The following is a 16,787-nucleotide window of genomic DNA, read 5'->3' as shown; positions in this document are numbered from 1 at the left end:
GGTGGTAGAGACTGTCTTAGTTCTCTTTTTCTTTTCACCTAACAAGGCCAGGCTAAATTGGAGTTTTCTTGAGAGCACAGTGCTTTGAAGGTGGATTACAAGTTCCTAATCACCAGTGAAAAGTCCTTTTGTTACACAGAAATTAAATTTGTTATCTTTGAATGCTGTCCTTGGTGTCCAGTCTGCCACACAGGCACATCCGCATTGTTTGCATAGCTCATGCCTATGTTCTGAAATGTTTACTTGCAGATTATGGCTTAAGCTTGCCTCTCGGGGAAGAATATGAAAATAAAAAGCACAAATTGAAGGAGGAGCTTCGACAAGACTACAGGCGTTACCTTTCTCAGGTAAAGGACTTTATATCTGATTAAATTTCCGGTGCTAGCTGGCAAAGTGAAAAGTACATTTAAGCTGGCATTTGCTATGAACCGGAGATATACTAATTTCTAGAATTTATTACTGCGGCTTATGTTGCACATTATTTAGTCCCAACATTGTGCTTGGTGCTGTACAGAACATAAATGACAATAAACTCTTGGAATAGATTAGTGGAAGAGGGTTTTCAGGAGATTTGGTGGAGGAAAAGTAGGTGGCCTGATGAACAGGGCAAAGCTGTCTCTTGGACAAAGGGAATAACGTAGTGTTGGCAGAAGGGGAAGGGGTTAAAAAATGGAAGACTTCACTGATGGGGACCACACAGTCAGTGGGTGGCGGCTTGGGGGTGGGGAGAACCACAGCCAGTGCTGCCGCATAAGTAATTATAGGAATAGTTGTTATAAAAGGAAATGTAGAACACCTAGCATCATTGAAACCACATATATTGTGTGTAGACTGGTTGGAGGACTGAAACCTGCAGAAGGTGGAAGATGAAGAAGGGTTGCTGAAAAGCAACTGGAGTTGTGTGGGGCCAGGAGAGGACAATGCCTTAAAAGCAAAGGCAGCTGGGAGGACAGGTTGTTGATGCCGAAAGTGCTAGGTCAAGGAGAACGAAGCAGTTGGATTATTAGCATAAACTTTGAAAAGAACAATTTCAGTGCACTGAAACATAGAGTGGATCAGAGAGCCGCGGGGATGCGGGTAAAGCCGTCATAAGAGGCTTCTTTATCCAACAAAACACATTCCAAAGGAAAATAAGGGAGAAGAAGAAAATGGAGCTATGGGAGGAAATTAGAAAAAAGGAAAGGATCCTTTTCCAAAAACCAGATGATGAACTAATTAAGCAAAGTATAAAAATTTTACAGACGCAATTCTCCATGATAATAAATGAAGAGTGGACAGTCAAGGAGGAGGAGGTAACAGTGGCAATGGTGAGGTGGTCCCAGGATTTTGGCCACTCAATAACCATGGCCCAATGGGAAAATTTATGGAAGATCAATTGGAAATTCACAAATTGTTACACGATTAGAGAGAACTTTCAAAAAATGCAACATCGATGGTATCTAACACCATGGAAGCTTTCAAAAATGTATAAAAATGTATCAAGTAATTGTTGGAGATGCGGAGACTCAGGAACATTCTACCATATGTGGTGGATATGTAGGAAAATACAGGTATTCTGGGAGAGTATACATGCAGAACTGCAAAAAATGCTAAAGATCTCTTTCAATAAAAAACCAGAGGCCTACCTCCTGGGAATAACAGATTTGGATATTCCACAGAAGAGGAAGGGTATCTTTTTATATGCGACGGCGGCAGCAAGAGTTTTGATCACAGCAAAATGGAAGAGTAATGAAATCCCCTCTATTCAAGATTGGATCCAAAAGCTGACAGAATATGCTGAATTAGATGGTTTATCAGAAAAAATAAAAAATAAATCAAAACAGGAATTTGTTTCTAAATGGGAGGTTTTTAAAGAATATCTGAAAAATAAATATAGTAGTTTAAATTCTGTTGCAGCATTCGAGGAACTTCAGTAATAGTTGCAAGGTAGATATAAGAAATTAGATTTAATGAGAATAAGTTTAATTATGGAAAAAAAGTGTATTGGCAATAAGTAATATGAATTTGAAGTATGGAATAGACGGGAGGTTGGGTCTTTAGTGTTAAGACCAATAGATGTTTTATTGTTTGCTAAGAATATTAAGTGTCTGTGGTTATTTTTGTAATTTGTGTGTAATTCGGTATTTGTGTTTTTTGTTTGTTTGTTTTTCTTGTTGTATAAATAAAAAAAATAAAAAAAGAGAGAGAGCCAAATGTCAAAAAGTGCAGGCAAAAAGGATAGATTATATATCTGAGGTTACTAAATGAAGGCTGATGGGAAAATTCAGTGATTGTTTTCTCCAATTTATACAGATTATATATATTATATACTCTCAGTAGAGATTTAAAGGTCAGCAGAGTAGATAAATATATTTCAGAAGCATTTTAATGTACATGTTCAGAATCTGCTGCTCAAGAATCAAAAACTACTTTTCTGAAATATTTTTAAATGCACACATGCCACTCTGAAGGGTGAGTGAGATTGCAATGAAACGGATTTTGATAGGATGTTCTTTATGAATAGTCTGTTTTCCTGACTTTTAGGGTATTTCACAGACAAAAAAGAAGGTAGGGTGCTTGCATCATGCTACTCTTCAAATTAATATAACATTGTGCTTGGTTGTAAATTGCTAATGAAAAGTTTTGGGGGTGAAAATCAGTCTTTGTGCTTTGCTGTGCTCTGTGAGCTGCCTCATCACAAGATAATTATGCATAATTTCCATTAATGTCATATTTCCACATTGTCTTTTCCTTTGATTTCACTGCTCAATTGATAGTCCTCTTCATTACCTTTCATTTAATGAATGTTTGCTGCAGAGCATGCTAATATTGAGGAATCTCTGTACAGTGGAACCATCAGTTTGAGCTAATTTAAATGATTAATCTTGGAATGCTCTTAAAAAGAGAGCCTTATTATTCAATTATACCTTATTGGAATTCTATCTTGGATTTACCTGCCTATGCAGAAAAATTTCCAATAATATGGAAACATATAATAGTTATTGTCATGTAGACCAGGAACAGGCAAAAAAGAAACTGCAATCCTCTGCACACTTTCAGGAGAGCAAATCCCATTTTATATCCTGGGACTTATTTCTGATGAAACTTGCATAAGATTGTGCTACATGTTACTCAACTTGATGGTGTCTCTTGTTATTAACTTCTCTTTTTAAAGTTAAGATACAAATGGTGTACACAAATACAGCATTTTCTGTTTGGAGCTTCAAATGATGCATTTTTTTAAAAAATGCAGTAGCATGTTTTATATTTCTATTCACCAGATTCCTTGTGTGCGCAATAAAATAACCATGATTTAGGCTTTTACTATCTAATTTAGATTAAAATGAGTGGTGGAATAATAAAATACTGGGTCACAATAAGTACACATCGTAGGACAGTACTACTCAAGTCAATTTTGGTAGTTTCATGATGATGCATTGGCCCATAGTTAGGTTACTGCTCTCAGTATAAGCAAAAAAACCCCTGTATTTTGCTGAAAGAATTGGCTTGTATAAATTGGCTCTGTGATAGAAATTATTTGAGATTAATTTAAAAGATTGTATCTAACCGTGTTGCTCAGTATGCCTTCCATCAGTGGAACAAGGAGGGACATAATTTTGGGCAATTTCCCAAGATTTGATTTCAGGGCCTGGGCATGGATGGAACAACAGAGTAGAGGGGGAGGGGAGGTGAGGTTTCCCTTTTGCTGATGGTAATCTTACTGTAAACTGAATACTGTAAGTGGCACCATTGGATACAATGCATAATACATAGTAAGGCTGAACTACTTTAAAATATATATTTATTAAATTCTTTGGCATCTTCTATATCAGATCAATGCATATGGTCATTGGTTTTCTCTTGTGCAGAAAAAATACCTTACATCTGGTGAAGTTGACCCATTTACTCAGGGACTATCACTTCCTATTGGTGACAGGAGGTCTGCTAAGGTAGGTGCACAAAAACTCAGTAAATATTGCATGGTGTTTGCAGCTTAATATATAGAATTCCCACACCTGTGAAAACTGAAGCTTTTGTATGATGTACCTTAGCAGGCCACCTGCAGAAGGTTTTAGTTATATGCCGCTGGAGAAAGCACAGCCCTTAACTTGCAGTGCAGTCCCTAACCTGAAAACTGCTGGCTGACTGGAGTTAGGAAGCAGTGGAAGTGCCTCACTGTCAGAGGGGCAAGTTCATGATGGAGGCCCCCACTATAACTGAGGACAGCTTTGTGGGTGTAGAGCAACCTCGGCCCTCCAGATGTTTTGAGACTACAATTCCCATCATCACTGGCCCTGCTAGCTAGGGATCATGGGAGTTGTAGGCCAAAAACATCTGGAGGGCCGAGTTTGAGGAAGCCTGGTGTAGAGCTTCTGCAGTTGATAGTTGTTTGGTTGCAGTAGCCAGAGTTAGGCTCAGAAGCAGAGCATTCACGAGGAAGGGATAAGATGGAGGCATTTGTTCAGAGATGCTGCAGGATAGGGCCCTGTCTGTATTTCGGCCTGGAGCCGGCAAAACAAATTCTCCTTCCCATTGGAACCAAGGGATGGCGATGCAGGGGGAGGCTTAAAAAATAAAAGAAGGAACAATTTAAAAAGAAAGAACAAAAATGGGTGGGGAGAAGTAAATGCTTTCTTACCACCACCCTCACTTCAGATTGTAGTATGGATGTGTCGCTAGACTAGCTGTCATGCCTTGCCCCCTCCACTGTCCCTACCCACCCGCCTGGTGTGTGGATCTCTTATTGCTTCTGTACAACTGTTCAAATCAGTTAGAATGCTGCCTTGATTTCAGTCCAGAAATGAAATCTTTTTGAGCCTCTGTTGGACTGGAACTTTTTTTAGAGGCGAAACTTGCGTCAAAATGTTTCATTGTGGAGTGCTCTTGTTCAGGACACTCCGTTCCATTTCCTAACCCCCCAAAAACCCTTGTTTTCTATCTTTCCCTCTGAACACCATTCTGTAGCTCCTGAATACACTCAGTTCTTATTGAGCTATTTTGGGCATTCTCTCCCTGTTCCTGTTGGCACCTCCCTCTTACTCCTAAGATTGTGCTGTTTTGGCGGTTATAAGCACCAGCACTCTGAAAATTGAGATAAATAGTAGTACATCTGTTGTGCAAAATATTTATCTTCATTAGTATTGTTTCTGTGGATTGTCTTATGCCATATCTCATCTACAAAGTCCTCTTGGATACTTGGCCGTTTGACATTTAACAGATGGTGAGAATGCCAGATATTGGGTACTCATAAAGAGAAGCTCTAGTTTATTCTCCTGCTCTAAGGAAGAAACCTCCACATACTGTTTCATGTTAACTGGTTAATTTTCACCTTGCAGATTTAGTTATATGCATGTCACCCAAACAAATTGTCTGTACAGTGGTACCTCGGGTTACATACACTTCAGGTTACATACGCTTCAGGTTACAGACTCCGCTAATCCAGAAATAGTGCTTCAGGATGAGAACAGAAATCGTGCTCCAGCAGCGCGGCAGCAGCAGGAGGCCCCATTAGCTAAAGTGGTGCTTCAGGTTAAGAACGGACCTCTGGAACGAATTAAGTACGTAACCATAGGTACCACTGTATTTCGGAGCTCTCTGTACTATTATTTCTGTAGCATCATCCACTTGAATACAAATTATGAGAGGATAGGTCCCTTCTCCAATGGGCTACCAATCTAGTTAAAAGGAAATGATCAAGCTGTAACTTTTTTAGGGAAAGCATTCCTCAGTCTGGTTCTTAGTCATATTGATTTTATTTCTTTACGGCTAAACAAAGTAAAGACTATTTAATTTATTACTCTCCGGTATTAATGCCAAATCACATTCCTTAGTTCTAGTTGGAGGATCACTTGTGATTCAGATGTTTTTGGAAGCTTTTATAAAAAATCAAAAAACAAAAAACCCTACTTGTTTATTTTCCAATCATAAGATATAAAATCAACAGTAAGCTTATTTACAATAAAATGTGAGATACAAAATCAAATAATGTTGTACAGTGTGCATTAGCATACCATTGACTGTGTTTTAGTATTTTTATTGATCTCTTGGTACTTTTAAGTTTTTAAAAAGAAAATGAAGTTTTGGCATTGCTTAAATTGAAGTCTCATAAGTTTACATGCTAGAAGATATCAAAGTTTAGCATATTTGAAACAGGAACTAATACAAAAATAAAAGAGAAACGTTAATGAAAAGCCAAAGTTCTTTTGCAACACCTTCTTTCTAAGCCAGAGTTTCATATGTACTACTGTACTAATAAAATGTTGTAAACAGTATAAGAAGCATCATTTTATTATCATCCTGTGTCTGTGGTGTTTAAAACCTGTTGTAGATCCAATACGCTTTCCAATATCTGTTCTAGGACAGGTTAAGACTTGAAAGAAACAAAGAATACAATCAGTATCTCAGGGAAAGAGAAGACTGGAATGAAAGGTTAAGAAGAGTAGGGAAGAAGCACGAAGAGGTAAACCACAGACAGAGATTCTCGACTCTTTCACTGTTCACAAACCCATTACTTAGACTTTAAATTTAGAATTATTCTGGGCACGGCACGGTGTGGGCAGGCTAATATTTATAGTTTGTTGAAATATAAAATTAATCCTGTTTTTATTCTTAAGATTTTATTTGGAAGATGCTGCATATGTCACATCCCTTAACACTGCCCTTGTTATCTTCTTTCCCTTTTGTAGCTCTATGAAAATGCGGGGGTGGTGGTGGATAAAAATACACAGTTGCAGTGAAGATGTGGCCCATGCCATCCTGCTTTCTTTGCATTTATGTATTTATTTTAGTCAGTTAAAATACAACATTGATTCTGATATTCACTAAAGTACGCACTGCAATACTGCCATTTAATAAGTGGTAGTAACATTATGCAGCCTAATTTAAAGCCTGCTTTTCTGGGTTGGCATTGAAACGGCTTATTAAAATTGCAATGATTAACGGCTTCCTTTGTGTTTAGCTTTAAAAATGTTTGTCTTTGTGTTAACAGCATGACACAGACACAATCAAAAAAGGCATTGCTGTCACCAGATCCCAGCCAGCATTACATACCCCAGCATTACAGCCACCAATAAGAGATGAAGAATTTTTCAAGAAAGATGCTTGCACTTCTACAGATACCTTTGAAGAGCTGTCAGACAAGAGACAATCAGTAGATCAACACCACAAACCAAAGAATGACATTGGACATGGGGACACCCTGTTGCACAAACAACTTGATGAAGTATTGAACATTTCCAACAGAAAGCACCAAAGACTGGATAGCAAACCTGAGACCTTTTCTAGAAGGCATCACAGGTTTGATGAGGGTCATGATCCTGAAATAGACGATGAAATGGACCCTAGATTTCGATATGAAAGCGACTATGACAAAAAGCCACTGAGGGTCTTTCATGCTCAAAGGTAACTTTAACTTCCTGGCACTTTGGGCCAAACTGGACATGACACCTTTCTGTCACTCTGTGGTTTTTATGAGAACTAATAGCCAATATGAGGGTGTGCTATTTTTGTTGGGATTGTACTGGAGAGAAAAAGAATGGTGTGGCCCTTCTGAAAATCTCCCCGTAACCCGTTACCAGACTTGAAAGAGCAGTTCCTGTTTGTGCTCATTCATAGCAACTCCTCAGTCTGCTATTAATATCCTTAAGAACACCTGACTGCTGATGATGCATTTAGCATCACCTCTCCTTTATTGTGCAAAACAGGTGCACACTGTTTGGCAAATTACAGAAATAGAGCCATCTCCCTTTTCTGTGTCTATCCATATGTTAATTGAGTGAAACAAACCACCTCCAGCCCAGAAGAAGGATGTTTGTAAACTTCATTTTTTTAGCTAAGGCTGGCACTGGAATTTGGTGTGGTAATACCATTACTTCACTTCAGTTCAACTACTGCATGTGATTGTGCATTTAGAGTAGAGCATTATGTTATACCATACTAAGTTTGCATTTCTATCCTGGGTGCAGCTGTGCAGCAGTTTTGAAAGGGAGGGGAGAACATAAATATGCAATGGACATCAATCCTAGAATCCACACACCTCTGTGACTTCATCTCACTCTGATTCTTGGCCCTTTTCCTATAAGCTCTGATAACTGTACTATCTCTGTGGGTTACGTAGTCAGAGTGACATAAATCTCAGTTATAAGAAATGTGTTGTTTTTAAAAAACGGTTCACAATTACTTTCTGAGAAGGCAGGATTTTTGTTATCTGGATGTCTAGAGCTTTAGCATAGATGAGGGCCCCAAATTCCTACCACCTTGCAGCAAACTCCTGTGAGAAACCTCTTTTTCTGGCAAATACCGACACCTCAACTTCTTCATTAGTTTTCCATCTTTTCTAAAATGGTCAGTTTCATTGGTTTAAAAAGAGCGATTTCTTCTCTTTGATCAGAAGCAAAATTGCCAAAAGATATCACAGTTTGAAAAAGTAAAAATACTTAGGAGTTATGCAGAGGCTATCATTTAAGAGATTTCACCTAAATCCATGATTCAGCTTAGCAATTACAAGCACATGACTTTAATGTGCATTCCTTTTTATAGTAATACCTCCGTGAACGTCCGCCTTGTCTAGCGTCCATTCCGGTTGAACCTCCGCAGCAAACCCGGAAGTACCGGAATGAGTTACTTCCGGGTTTGCTGCTCGTGCATGCACAGAAGCGCTAAATCGTGCTTTGCACATGTGCAGAAGTGCAAACCGCTCCGCGCATGTGCGCAGACTCGGCCCTTTGCCCTGCGTCCTTTTCAGCTAGCGGTCGGGGCTCTGGAACAGATCCCAGTCGCAAAACGAAGTACGGCTGTATTTTCTTCTTATGGTTGGGTAATGTGCCCTGGGAATCACATTAGAAACCTTTGCAGTTGCTTATTTTGACCCATCTGCAATCCTTAGGGATGCAAATTTAAATTAAGGTTTGGATTCTTCCGATAACCAATGAGTTGCTAGGGGCAACTTACCTGCCCTGAACTAGAGTTTCTTGACAGGAGGATTGCGTACTAAATGTAGTTTGTTTTGATTGGCCTATTATCTACTTCTTTCTCATGTCAGAATCCAAGGCACTAATGAGCAAGCACAAGCTGCTGCTGGCAGTGTCCCATATGCAACAGGACTAATCATAGGTATGTATGTATATATGTATGTATGTATGTATGTATGTATGTATAATCTACCTAGCGGGGGAAGTTGTGTTGTGATAACTGCCATAATATGTTATACCTTTTGTTGAGATTTTAGGTGTTTGTTGTTGTTGTTTAGTTGTTTAGTCGTGTCCGATTCTTTGTGACCCCATGGACCAGACCACGCCAGGCACTCCTGTCTTCCACTGCCTCCCGCAGTTTGGTCAAACTCATGCTGGTAGCTTCGAGAACACCATCCAACCATCTCGTCCTCTGTCATCCCCTTCTCCTTGTGCCCTCCATCTTTCCCAACATCAGGGTCTTTTCCAGGGAGTCTTCTCTTCTCATGAGGTGGCCAAAGTATTGGAGCCTCAGCTTCACGATCTGTCCTTCCAGTGAGCACTCAGGGCTGATTTCCTTAAGAATGGAGAGGTTTGATCTTTTTGGAGTCCATGGGACTCTCAAGAGTCTCCTCCAGCACCGTAATTCAAAAGCATCAATTCTTCGGCGATCAGCCTTCTTTATGGTCCAGCTTTCACTTCCATACATCACTACTGGGAAAACCATAGCTTTTACTATACGGACCTTTGTTGGCAAGGTGATGTCTCTAATTTTTAAGATGCTGTCTAGGTTTGTCATTGCTTTTCTCCCAAGAAGCAGGCGTCTTTTAATTTTGTGGCCGCTGTAGCTTATAAAGGTTAGAGATTGTAAAAACCCCAGAGTACAACTTTAGAAGAAATGTTTCTGTCCTGTTCCTGTCCTGAAAACATTTTAAGACAAAGCTGCAGAAAAATGGACGTGTTCTAGCACTTTAATAAATTGCTCTTTCTGAAATGGAGCACCAACAAAATAATTAAATAACAAATAATAAATAATTATTAATAGCATAATAATAATAACAACTAATAATTATTATTTATAACCCACCCATCTGGCTGGGTTTCCCCAGCCACTTTGGGTGGTTCCCAACAGAATATTAAAAACATGATAAAACATCAAACATTAAAAACTTCCCTAAACAGGGCTGCCTTCAGATGTCTTCTAAAAGTCAGATAGTTGTTTATTTCCTTGACATCTGATGGGAGGGCGCGCCACAGGATGGATGCCACTACCGAGAAGGCCTTCTGCCTGGAATTACAGTTCAAGGGCTAAGCCCTGTGGAAGATTTGCAACTAGATCTCTTACATTTTGTTTCCTCTCAAGCTTAAGGGCCTCCCGGTGAAGGCACGACTGCATTCTTTTGTAGTTGCTTCACTCTGACAATTGTTCAGCTGCTTCTCCAACTTTGACACTAATGTGAAAATGGTTTGAGCTGCCACATCTACTGAGAAATAAATCCTATTAAATTCAATGTGATTAGGATTTTAGCCTTGGTTGCAAACTATAGAGTGCAAAATATTCTTTGGCACAATGATGTTCAGTGGGATTTGTGCTTATTCATCTTTGGTCTGGATTGTGTCCAAGGCAGGAAGAGATCTATAGTTCATTTTTGTTGTCAAAGTAAGAGAACAGGGGAAAGAGGTTTGGAAAATGCATTTCCTTGGAAGTGGTGATTTTAGGAATAGTGGAATTGTTGCAGGTGATAGAGTTCTGCTGTGTTTATGGCACAATTTTAACAGAATCTATGTATCTATGATGCTCGAAGAGCAACTTGTATGTATTTTAGCTACTATCTTCATTTTTAGGTGGTCAAGACAGAGAGCTTATCCAGAGAAGAAAAGAGCAATACAGGCGAGAACTGATGGAACAAATTGCAGAGCAACAAAGAAATAAGAGACGGTAACCAGAAGCTACTGGACTAACAATAATTCAAACTGATGAGTGATAAGTATTGAAAACTTTGTGAGAAATATGAAGGGAAAATCTTTTTATTACTAACAGCTTGGGATAATGTATAGATACTTAAATCTTAAAGGTTTCATTTTTCCTCCCAGATTGCTTCTTATCTCTTGAAAGCATGTCCTATTGCATCTTCAGAATGGTAATTAATGCAAGGATAAGGAAACAGAGATGGTGTTTGTTTGGTCATTTCTGCTTATGGAAACCTAACTCTGTATAGAAGCTTAAGGTACCTCTTAGTTGTACAGTGGTACCTCAGGTTAAGAACTTAATTCGTTCTGGAGGTCCGTTCTTAACCTGAAACTGTTCTTAACCTGAGGTACTACTTTAGCTAATGGGGCCTCCCGCTGCCGCTGTGTGATTTCTGTTCTCATCCTGAAGGAAAGTTCTTAACCCGAGGTACTATTTCTGGGTTAGCGGAATCTGTAACCAGAAGTGTCTGTAACCTGAGGTACCACTGTAATGGGAGGCAGAACAGAAGCCTCAACCTTGGTTCCTCCCCCTTCATTTCAGTATGTGTCCCTTGAAGATTGTTTCACATATACGTAATGGAAAGTAGGAAGGAATCCACATGGGAAATATAATGAGGGAGATGGTTGACTAATCACTAGACCAATGTAATCTGAAACAAGTTCCTACTGGTTCTTCAAAAACTTATATGTTCAACTATTAAGAAAAGATTATTAAATTAATGCATAAATTAGTTATTTTAACTGTTCTGTTCTGAGAGATCCAGAGATATGTGGTGCGTTGGATGAGGGTGGTTCAGCTTGAACCAGGGAGGCATGGGTTCAAATCCCAGCTTGGGCATGATACTCACTAAGGGGCCTTGGTTAAAACTCTGCTTCTTAAGTCAGCCCAACTCTCAGGATTGTTCCAGTGATAAAGTGAAAGGATCCACTGTATGCCACCCCCTGTTCCTTTGAGAAAGCGTGAGATACAAATGTTATGCACAATATTTCTGGCCTTATCTTTTGTGTGTGTTTGTGTGTATTTCTTTGATAGTGAAAAAGAGCTTGAGCTCCCAGTTGCTGCATCTGGAGTTGTAGACCCCGAGAAGAAGGTGAGGAATTTTAATGTTCAGGTCTTCTCAGGTTTAGCTAACCGTTTTAAGATGTACCTGTGTCAATGTGGTGCAGTGGTTAGAGTGTTGATCTGTAACCTGAAAGTATAGGGTTCAAATTCACACATGGCCATGAAGCTCACTGAGTGACCTTGGGCAAGTCACGGTCTATCAGCCTACCCTACCTCACAGGGCTGTTGTGAAGATAAAATTGAGAAAGGGAAAACCAGGTACATGGGAATGGGCATCCAGTTCCCCGCACCCGTTGTACAACATTGCAAACATGATTTGAGGACTCTTTAGGACTCTTTAAGTTGCTTCCTAGACTTTGATATAAAAATGAAATGCCTTTGTTTTGGCACAAATAACTGACTGGAACAAAAGCCAGCTGGCAGTGCCTCTTTGTAAGCAAGGAGAGTTAACTTTATAGGTACTCAACACTGGATGCATTTGTGCCATGATTAATCATGACTTAACATGATGTGCGTATGCCACAGTGAGCCTTGGGCTTGCGCATTTCCCCCTCCCCTGACAAGCAGCTGGAAAGATAACTTTGGAGTCTTTACTATTGGTTTCCCTTAAACACGGCTTGTCATTTTATCCAAAGCAGGGAATTGTTTTTTGCGATGAACTATGATCAGTTTCAAAACAAGCTGACTACAAACCATGAGTTAGAAAGTTGCCTTGTTAAAGCTAACTTTAGTTTCGGTCAGCCCTGATCCCCATTTTTGACGAAATGATAAGCCACTTTGTTTAAGGAAAATGAAACAAAAAAAGCTTTGCAAGTTCCTCTCCTGGCCATGAAGTAGGTGGAAAGGGGGGGAGTGTGCAAGCGCAAGGCAGGCTGCAACTCATGTGACTCCCAATATACTATGGCTTATTGCGACACTTGAACATTGTTAGTGTAAGTTAACGCAGTCTCTTGACAGAAGATACTCATCTTATGTAAATCTGTCAAAGGACTTGGTGAAAATAATCCTGTTGTCCACAGAACCTCTTTTCACGGGTTTCTGAAGTTGTTCCACTTGTGTAGGATTTCAGTATATTATGGTTTTCCTAGGCTGATAATCCAAGAATTATCGAACCACATAAAGGCCTGCCAAATAGTTCCTGCTTAAGCTAAGAAGCTGTTTCTGAACAGGCTAGTATCTGAAGCTGGTGGGAAGCAGAAGTTTTCATGCTCAACTAGTGACTGTAGCATGCAGCACTTTTTGGACAATGCTGTGTTACATCACTCCCAGATGTCCTCAATGCCATTGTGAAGTGGAGGCTAGGTTTCCCCCCCCCCATAAAAAACCCCCAAGCGACCCCACCTCAGCAAAGCTAGCCACAAACCTTTCAGGTATGTTGGATGGGGGGAAATTGGATTGTGGGCCAAGTACTAATGAAGAGTTAAATAAGGGTCAAGGGGTCTTTCTAAGGGAAGGGGCAGTGTCTGGACAGGTCCTGTACTGTCAGTCATACTTTCTATGTGAACAAGGGGCAGAGGACCCAACTATTTTTGCACATAGGACACACAACGATTGCTTTGGGGAATTTGTTGTGGTAAGAGCACTCAGTGGAACATCTAACCTCAGAAGACGCTATGAAAGAAGGTCTAGTAAATGTTAATACCTTGTTAAAAGAATAACTGGGGCTGGGTATAAGCATCAACATTCTATTAGGTGACTGAAAGTTGGCAGTACTTTCCATCTATTTAAATTATTCTGCTGCTTTTAAAAGTTTTCCTTCTGGTATAACTATGTGGTCTGGGCTAAGCCCTAGAAAAGAGATTATGGGGGGAAAATATAAATATGTTTCAATGTGCCTCTGACTTCTGAGAATTAACATAGCTCAGTATGGGAGTACAGTGGTACCTCGGGTTAAGTACTTAATTCATTCTGGAGGTCCGTTCTTAACCTGAAACTGTTCTTAACCTGAAGCACCACTTTAGCTAATGGGGCCTCCTGCTGCCGCCGTGCTGCCGGAGCACGATTTCTGTTCTCATCCTGAAGCAAAGTTCTTAACCCGAGGTAATATTTCTGGGTTAGCGGAGTGTGGAACCTGAAGCGTATGTAACCTGAAGCGTATGTAACCTGAGGTACAGTGGTGCCCCGCAAGACAAATGCCTCGCAAGACGGAAAACCCGCTAGACGAAAGGGTTTTCCGTTTTGGAGGTGCTTCGCAAAACGAATTTCCTATGTTGTTGCTTCGCAAGACGAAAATGTATTGCGAGTTCCTGCGGGGTTTTTTTCCTCCCCCCCCCCTTTTCCCAAGCCGCTAAACCGCTTATCAGCTGATCGGCTAAGCCGCTTAACAGCTGATCGCTAAGCCGCTTATCAGCTGATCGTTAAGCCGCTTAACAGCTGATTGCTAAGCCGCTTATCAGCTGATCCGCTAAGCCCGCTAAGCTGCTAATACTGTAGCGCTAATCCGCTAAACCGCTAATGGGCTTGCTTCGCAAGACGGAAAAACCCGCAAGACGAAGAGACTCGGGGAACGGATTCTTTTCGTCTTGCGAGGCACCACTGTACCACTGTATATGTAGAGCTTTAGCTAAGAGGAACAAGTGCAGGCATATGATACAAGAGGTCCCTGGTTAGAAACAGAGTAATTGTTATATACCGTACTTGGATATCTGGCAGGGATACAGGGGGGTTTTGTTTGCTTAGGCCTTTATTTCTGCCCCTTAAAGACAGTGCCCTTTCCTAGTCTCCAGATTCATCTAGGTCCAAAAAGCAGTCTGAAAAACTTGCCAAAAGAGGGAAACAACTGCTAGTGCTCAGGATTCCCCTTGGATTCCGACCAAAGAATGCTACAAGGCATTCCACAAGACAACTCTCCTTATATTAGGCAGAAACATTTGCAATTAAAAATCTATTAGAAATTGGGTGTAGCCCACACTTGCGTTGTACTAACGATATTGTATATACTGTCTTGCAGCTAAGTGAAGAAAAGGTAAACATTTTAACATATTGCTATTTTTGTCAACAACTGTTCTACCTAGATGGGTGTATAGTGCCCACTTCAGGCATGTGGGGTTCCAGAGCTATCAGCATTTTTATGGCCATAAACATGGTGATACAGAAATTCAATAGGAAATCAATCTTCACAAATCTCTCTCAGACCTTTCATGTTACATTAGTTTTCAGAGTAAGGTTTTCAACATTCTCAGTAACAAGTTACACAGTAGCTGTTGGGGAAACCATGGAGTAGTTAGCGGCATAGTTTTGAAACCTACATGCTTTTTGAATTAAGTGCATGGTACCACCTCTTTTTCTTTTGTATCCTCTTCCAACCGTCAATAAACATTTTTATTTAGCAGAGTTATAGAGTATACTATATTGTGGTGTTTTTAAAATGAAAAACAAAACAAAGAAGCATTAATAAGATCTTGTCTAATATAATGGATATCTATAAAAACATAATTTGGTGGTGTTTCTTAATAGCCAATGTTTTTTAGAAATGTTTATTGGGCATGTTTCAATATTTTTCTCCTTTAGATTAAATGCTATAATACGTTGCTTCTTCTCTGAAATAGCTGTTTCCAAATTTTCTAAGATTAACACAAGTGTTGATTATCAATTATCTTTTTTACTAGCATGTTCAACTAAACATTTAGCATGACAGTTACTTTGTGAAAAATAATTTTATACTAAAATTTCAGTGGGTTCTTAAATGTGATATTTAAAGCACTACATTGCTTTTGGAAAATGTTATTTTCTGAAATGGTTCATAGTACTTAACTAGTTTGAGCACTCTAATAATCTAAATAATAAATCAATTTTATTCCATAGCCTAACCGACTGAAAGAACTGGGATTAACACCGCGAATATCTGAGGAGAGAATACCGCCAGAAAGACCAAGACCAGCATTTCAAACTCCTACACCTGGACCTACCTCCATATCTGCACCTCCTATCTCACCTGTGAATGAAGAGTTCCACAGAGGGTTGTCCACTACTCTTGGAGAAATGTTGGCTCCCAGGTGACTTTCTGTAGTGTTTTCTTTGCCGCTGTCTGATGTTTGGGTACATGTGAGGTATCTAAGTCTGTGGCAAGGGTGGCTAACCCTCAAGCCAGGAACATGATCTGCATCACCCCCAAAGTGGTCTCTCCCCCCTCCCCAATCAATTTTGGTGGCAGCTGCAAAAATGGAAAAACATTAAGTAGACAAAGTGCTGGGCAGCAGCCCAGTGTTCTGATGGGAATGCAAATCACCTCCTGCCAAGTCATCAGATCAATCAAGCATCAGGTTTCTGAAAAGAGCAAAAAGTGCATTAAATTAAGCAATTGTATTTTATGTCACTACCATTCCACAGGCATGGAATAGAGGTGGTTGGTTTTTATCAGAGGCACCATCCAGTAGAAGCTCACAGTGTCATTTTCCATGCACTACTTCATATTGCATTAGGCATGCTATGGGGGGGGGGGATAATTTTTCAAGCAGCTATATATTTGGCTACAACTGGAACCACTGAGTGAAAGATATTTTAAATCTTCTGAAACAACGGTGTAACAGCTATAAATGCATAGCGCTATATAGGTATCATATACAAAGACACTGTGGGGTGGGTATTGGGTCCTAAAGGTAAAAGGACCCCTGACCATTAGGTCCAGTCGTGACAGACTCTGGGGTTGCGGCGCTCATCTTGCTTTATTGGCCGAGGGAGCCAGCGTACAGCTTCCGGGTCATGTGGCCAGCATGACTAAGCCGCTTCTGGCGAACCAGAGCAGCACACGGAAACGCCGTTTACCTTCCCGCCGGAGTGGTACCTATTTATCTACTTGCACTTTGATGTGCTTTCAAACTGCTAGG

At 40.1% G+C, this 16,787-nt stretch overlaps 1 protein-coding gene across 17 annotated transcripts in view; it reads left to right on the top strand.

The window, feature by feature from the left end:
* The window catches only part of CSPP1 (centrosome and spindle pole associated protein 1), a 76,727-nt gene that overhangs the window by 32,864 nt on the left and 27,076 nt on the right, over positions 1–16,787 (top strand). For 10 of the 17 annotated variants that reach the window (XR_013988528.1, XM_081013287.1, XM_081013285.1 and 7 more), the window contains exons 4-12: positions 250–347; positions 2,524–2,547; positions 3,849–3,929; positions 6,338–6,439; positions 6,968–7,380; positions 9,020–9,090; positions 10,773–10,866; positions 11,932–12,004; positions 15,766–15,956. Coding sequence is in view for 16 of the 17 variants with exons in the window: in XM_081013287.1 (XP_080869413.1) it covers positions 250–347; positions 2,524–2,547; positions 3,849–3,929; positions 6,338–6,439; positions 6,968–7,380; positions 9,020–9,090; positions 10,773–10,866; positions 11,932–12,004; positions 15,766–15,956 (1,147 nt within the window). In the remaining variant the exon portion in view is untranslated. The remainder of the gene's footprint in view (positions 1–249; positions 348–2,523; positions 2,548–3,848; positions 3,930–6,337; positions 6,440–6,967; positions 7,381–9,019; positions 9,091–10,772; positions 10,867–11,931; positions 12,005–15,765; positions 15,957–16,787) is intronic. The other 7 variants (XM_081013284.1, XM_081013280.1, XM_081013289.1 and 4 more) reach the window with 6 other exon arrangements.

The sequence above is a fragment of the Podarcis pityusensis genome (assembly GCF_964106645.2).
Source record: "Podarcis pityusensis genome assembly, chromosome: 7".
Classification (NCBI taxonomy): domain Eukaryota; kingdom Metazoa; phylum Chordata; class Lepidosauria; order Squamata; family Lacertidae; genus Podarcis; species Podarcis pityusensis.
Note: the sequence above shows the minus strand (reverse complement) of the source record. Positions and strands in the feature narration are given on the sequence as shown.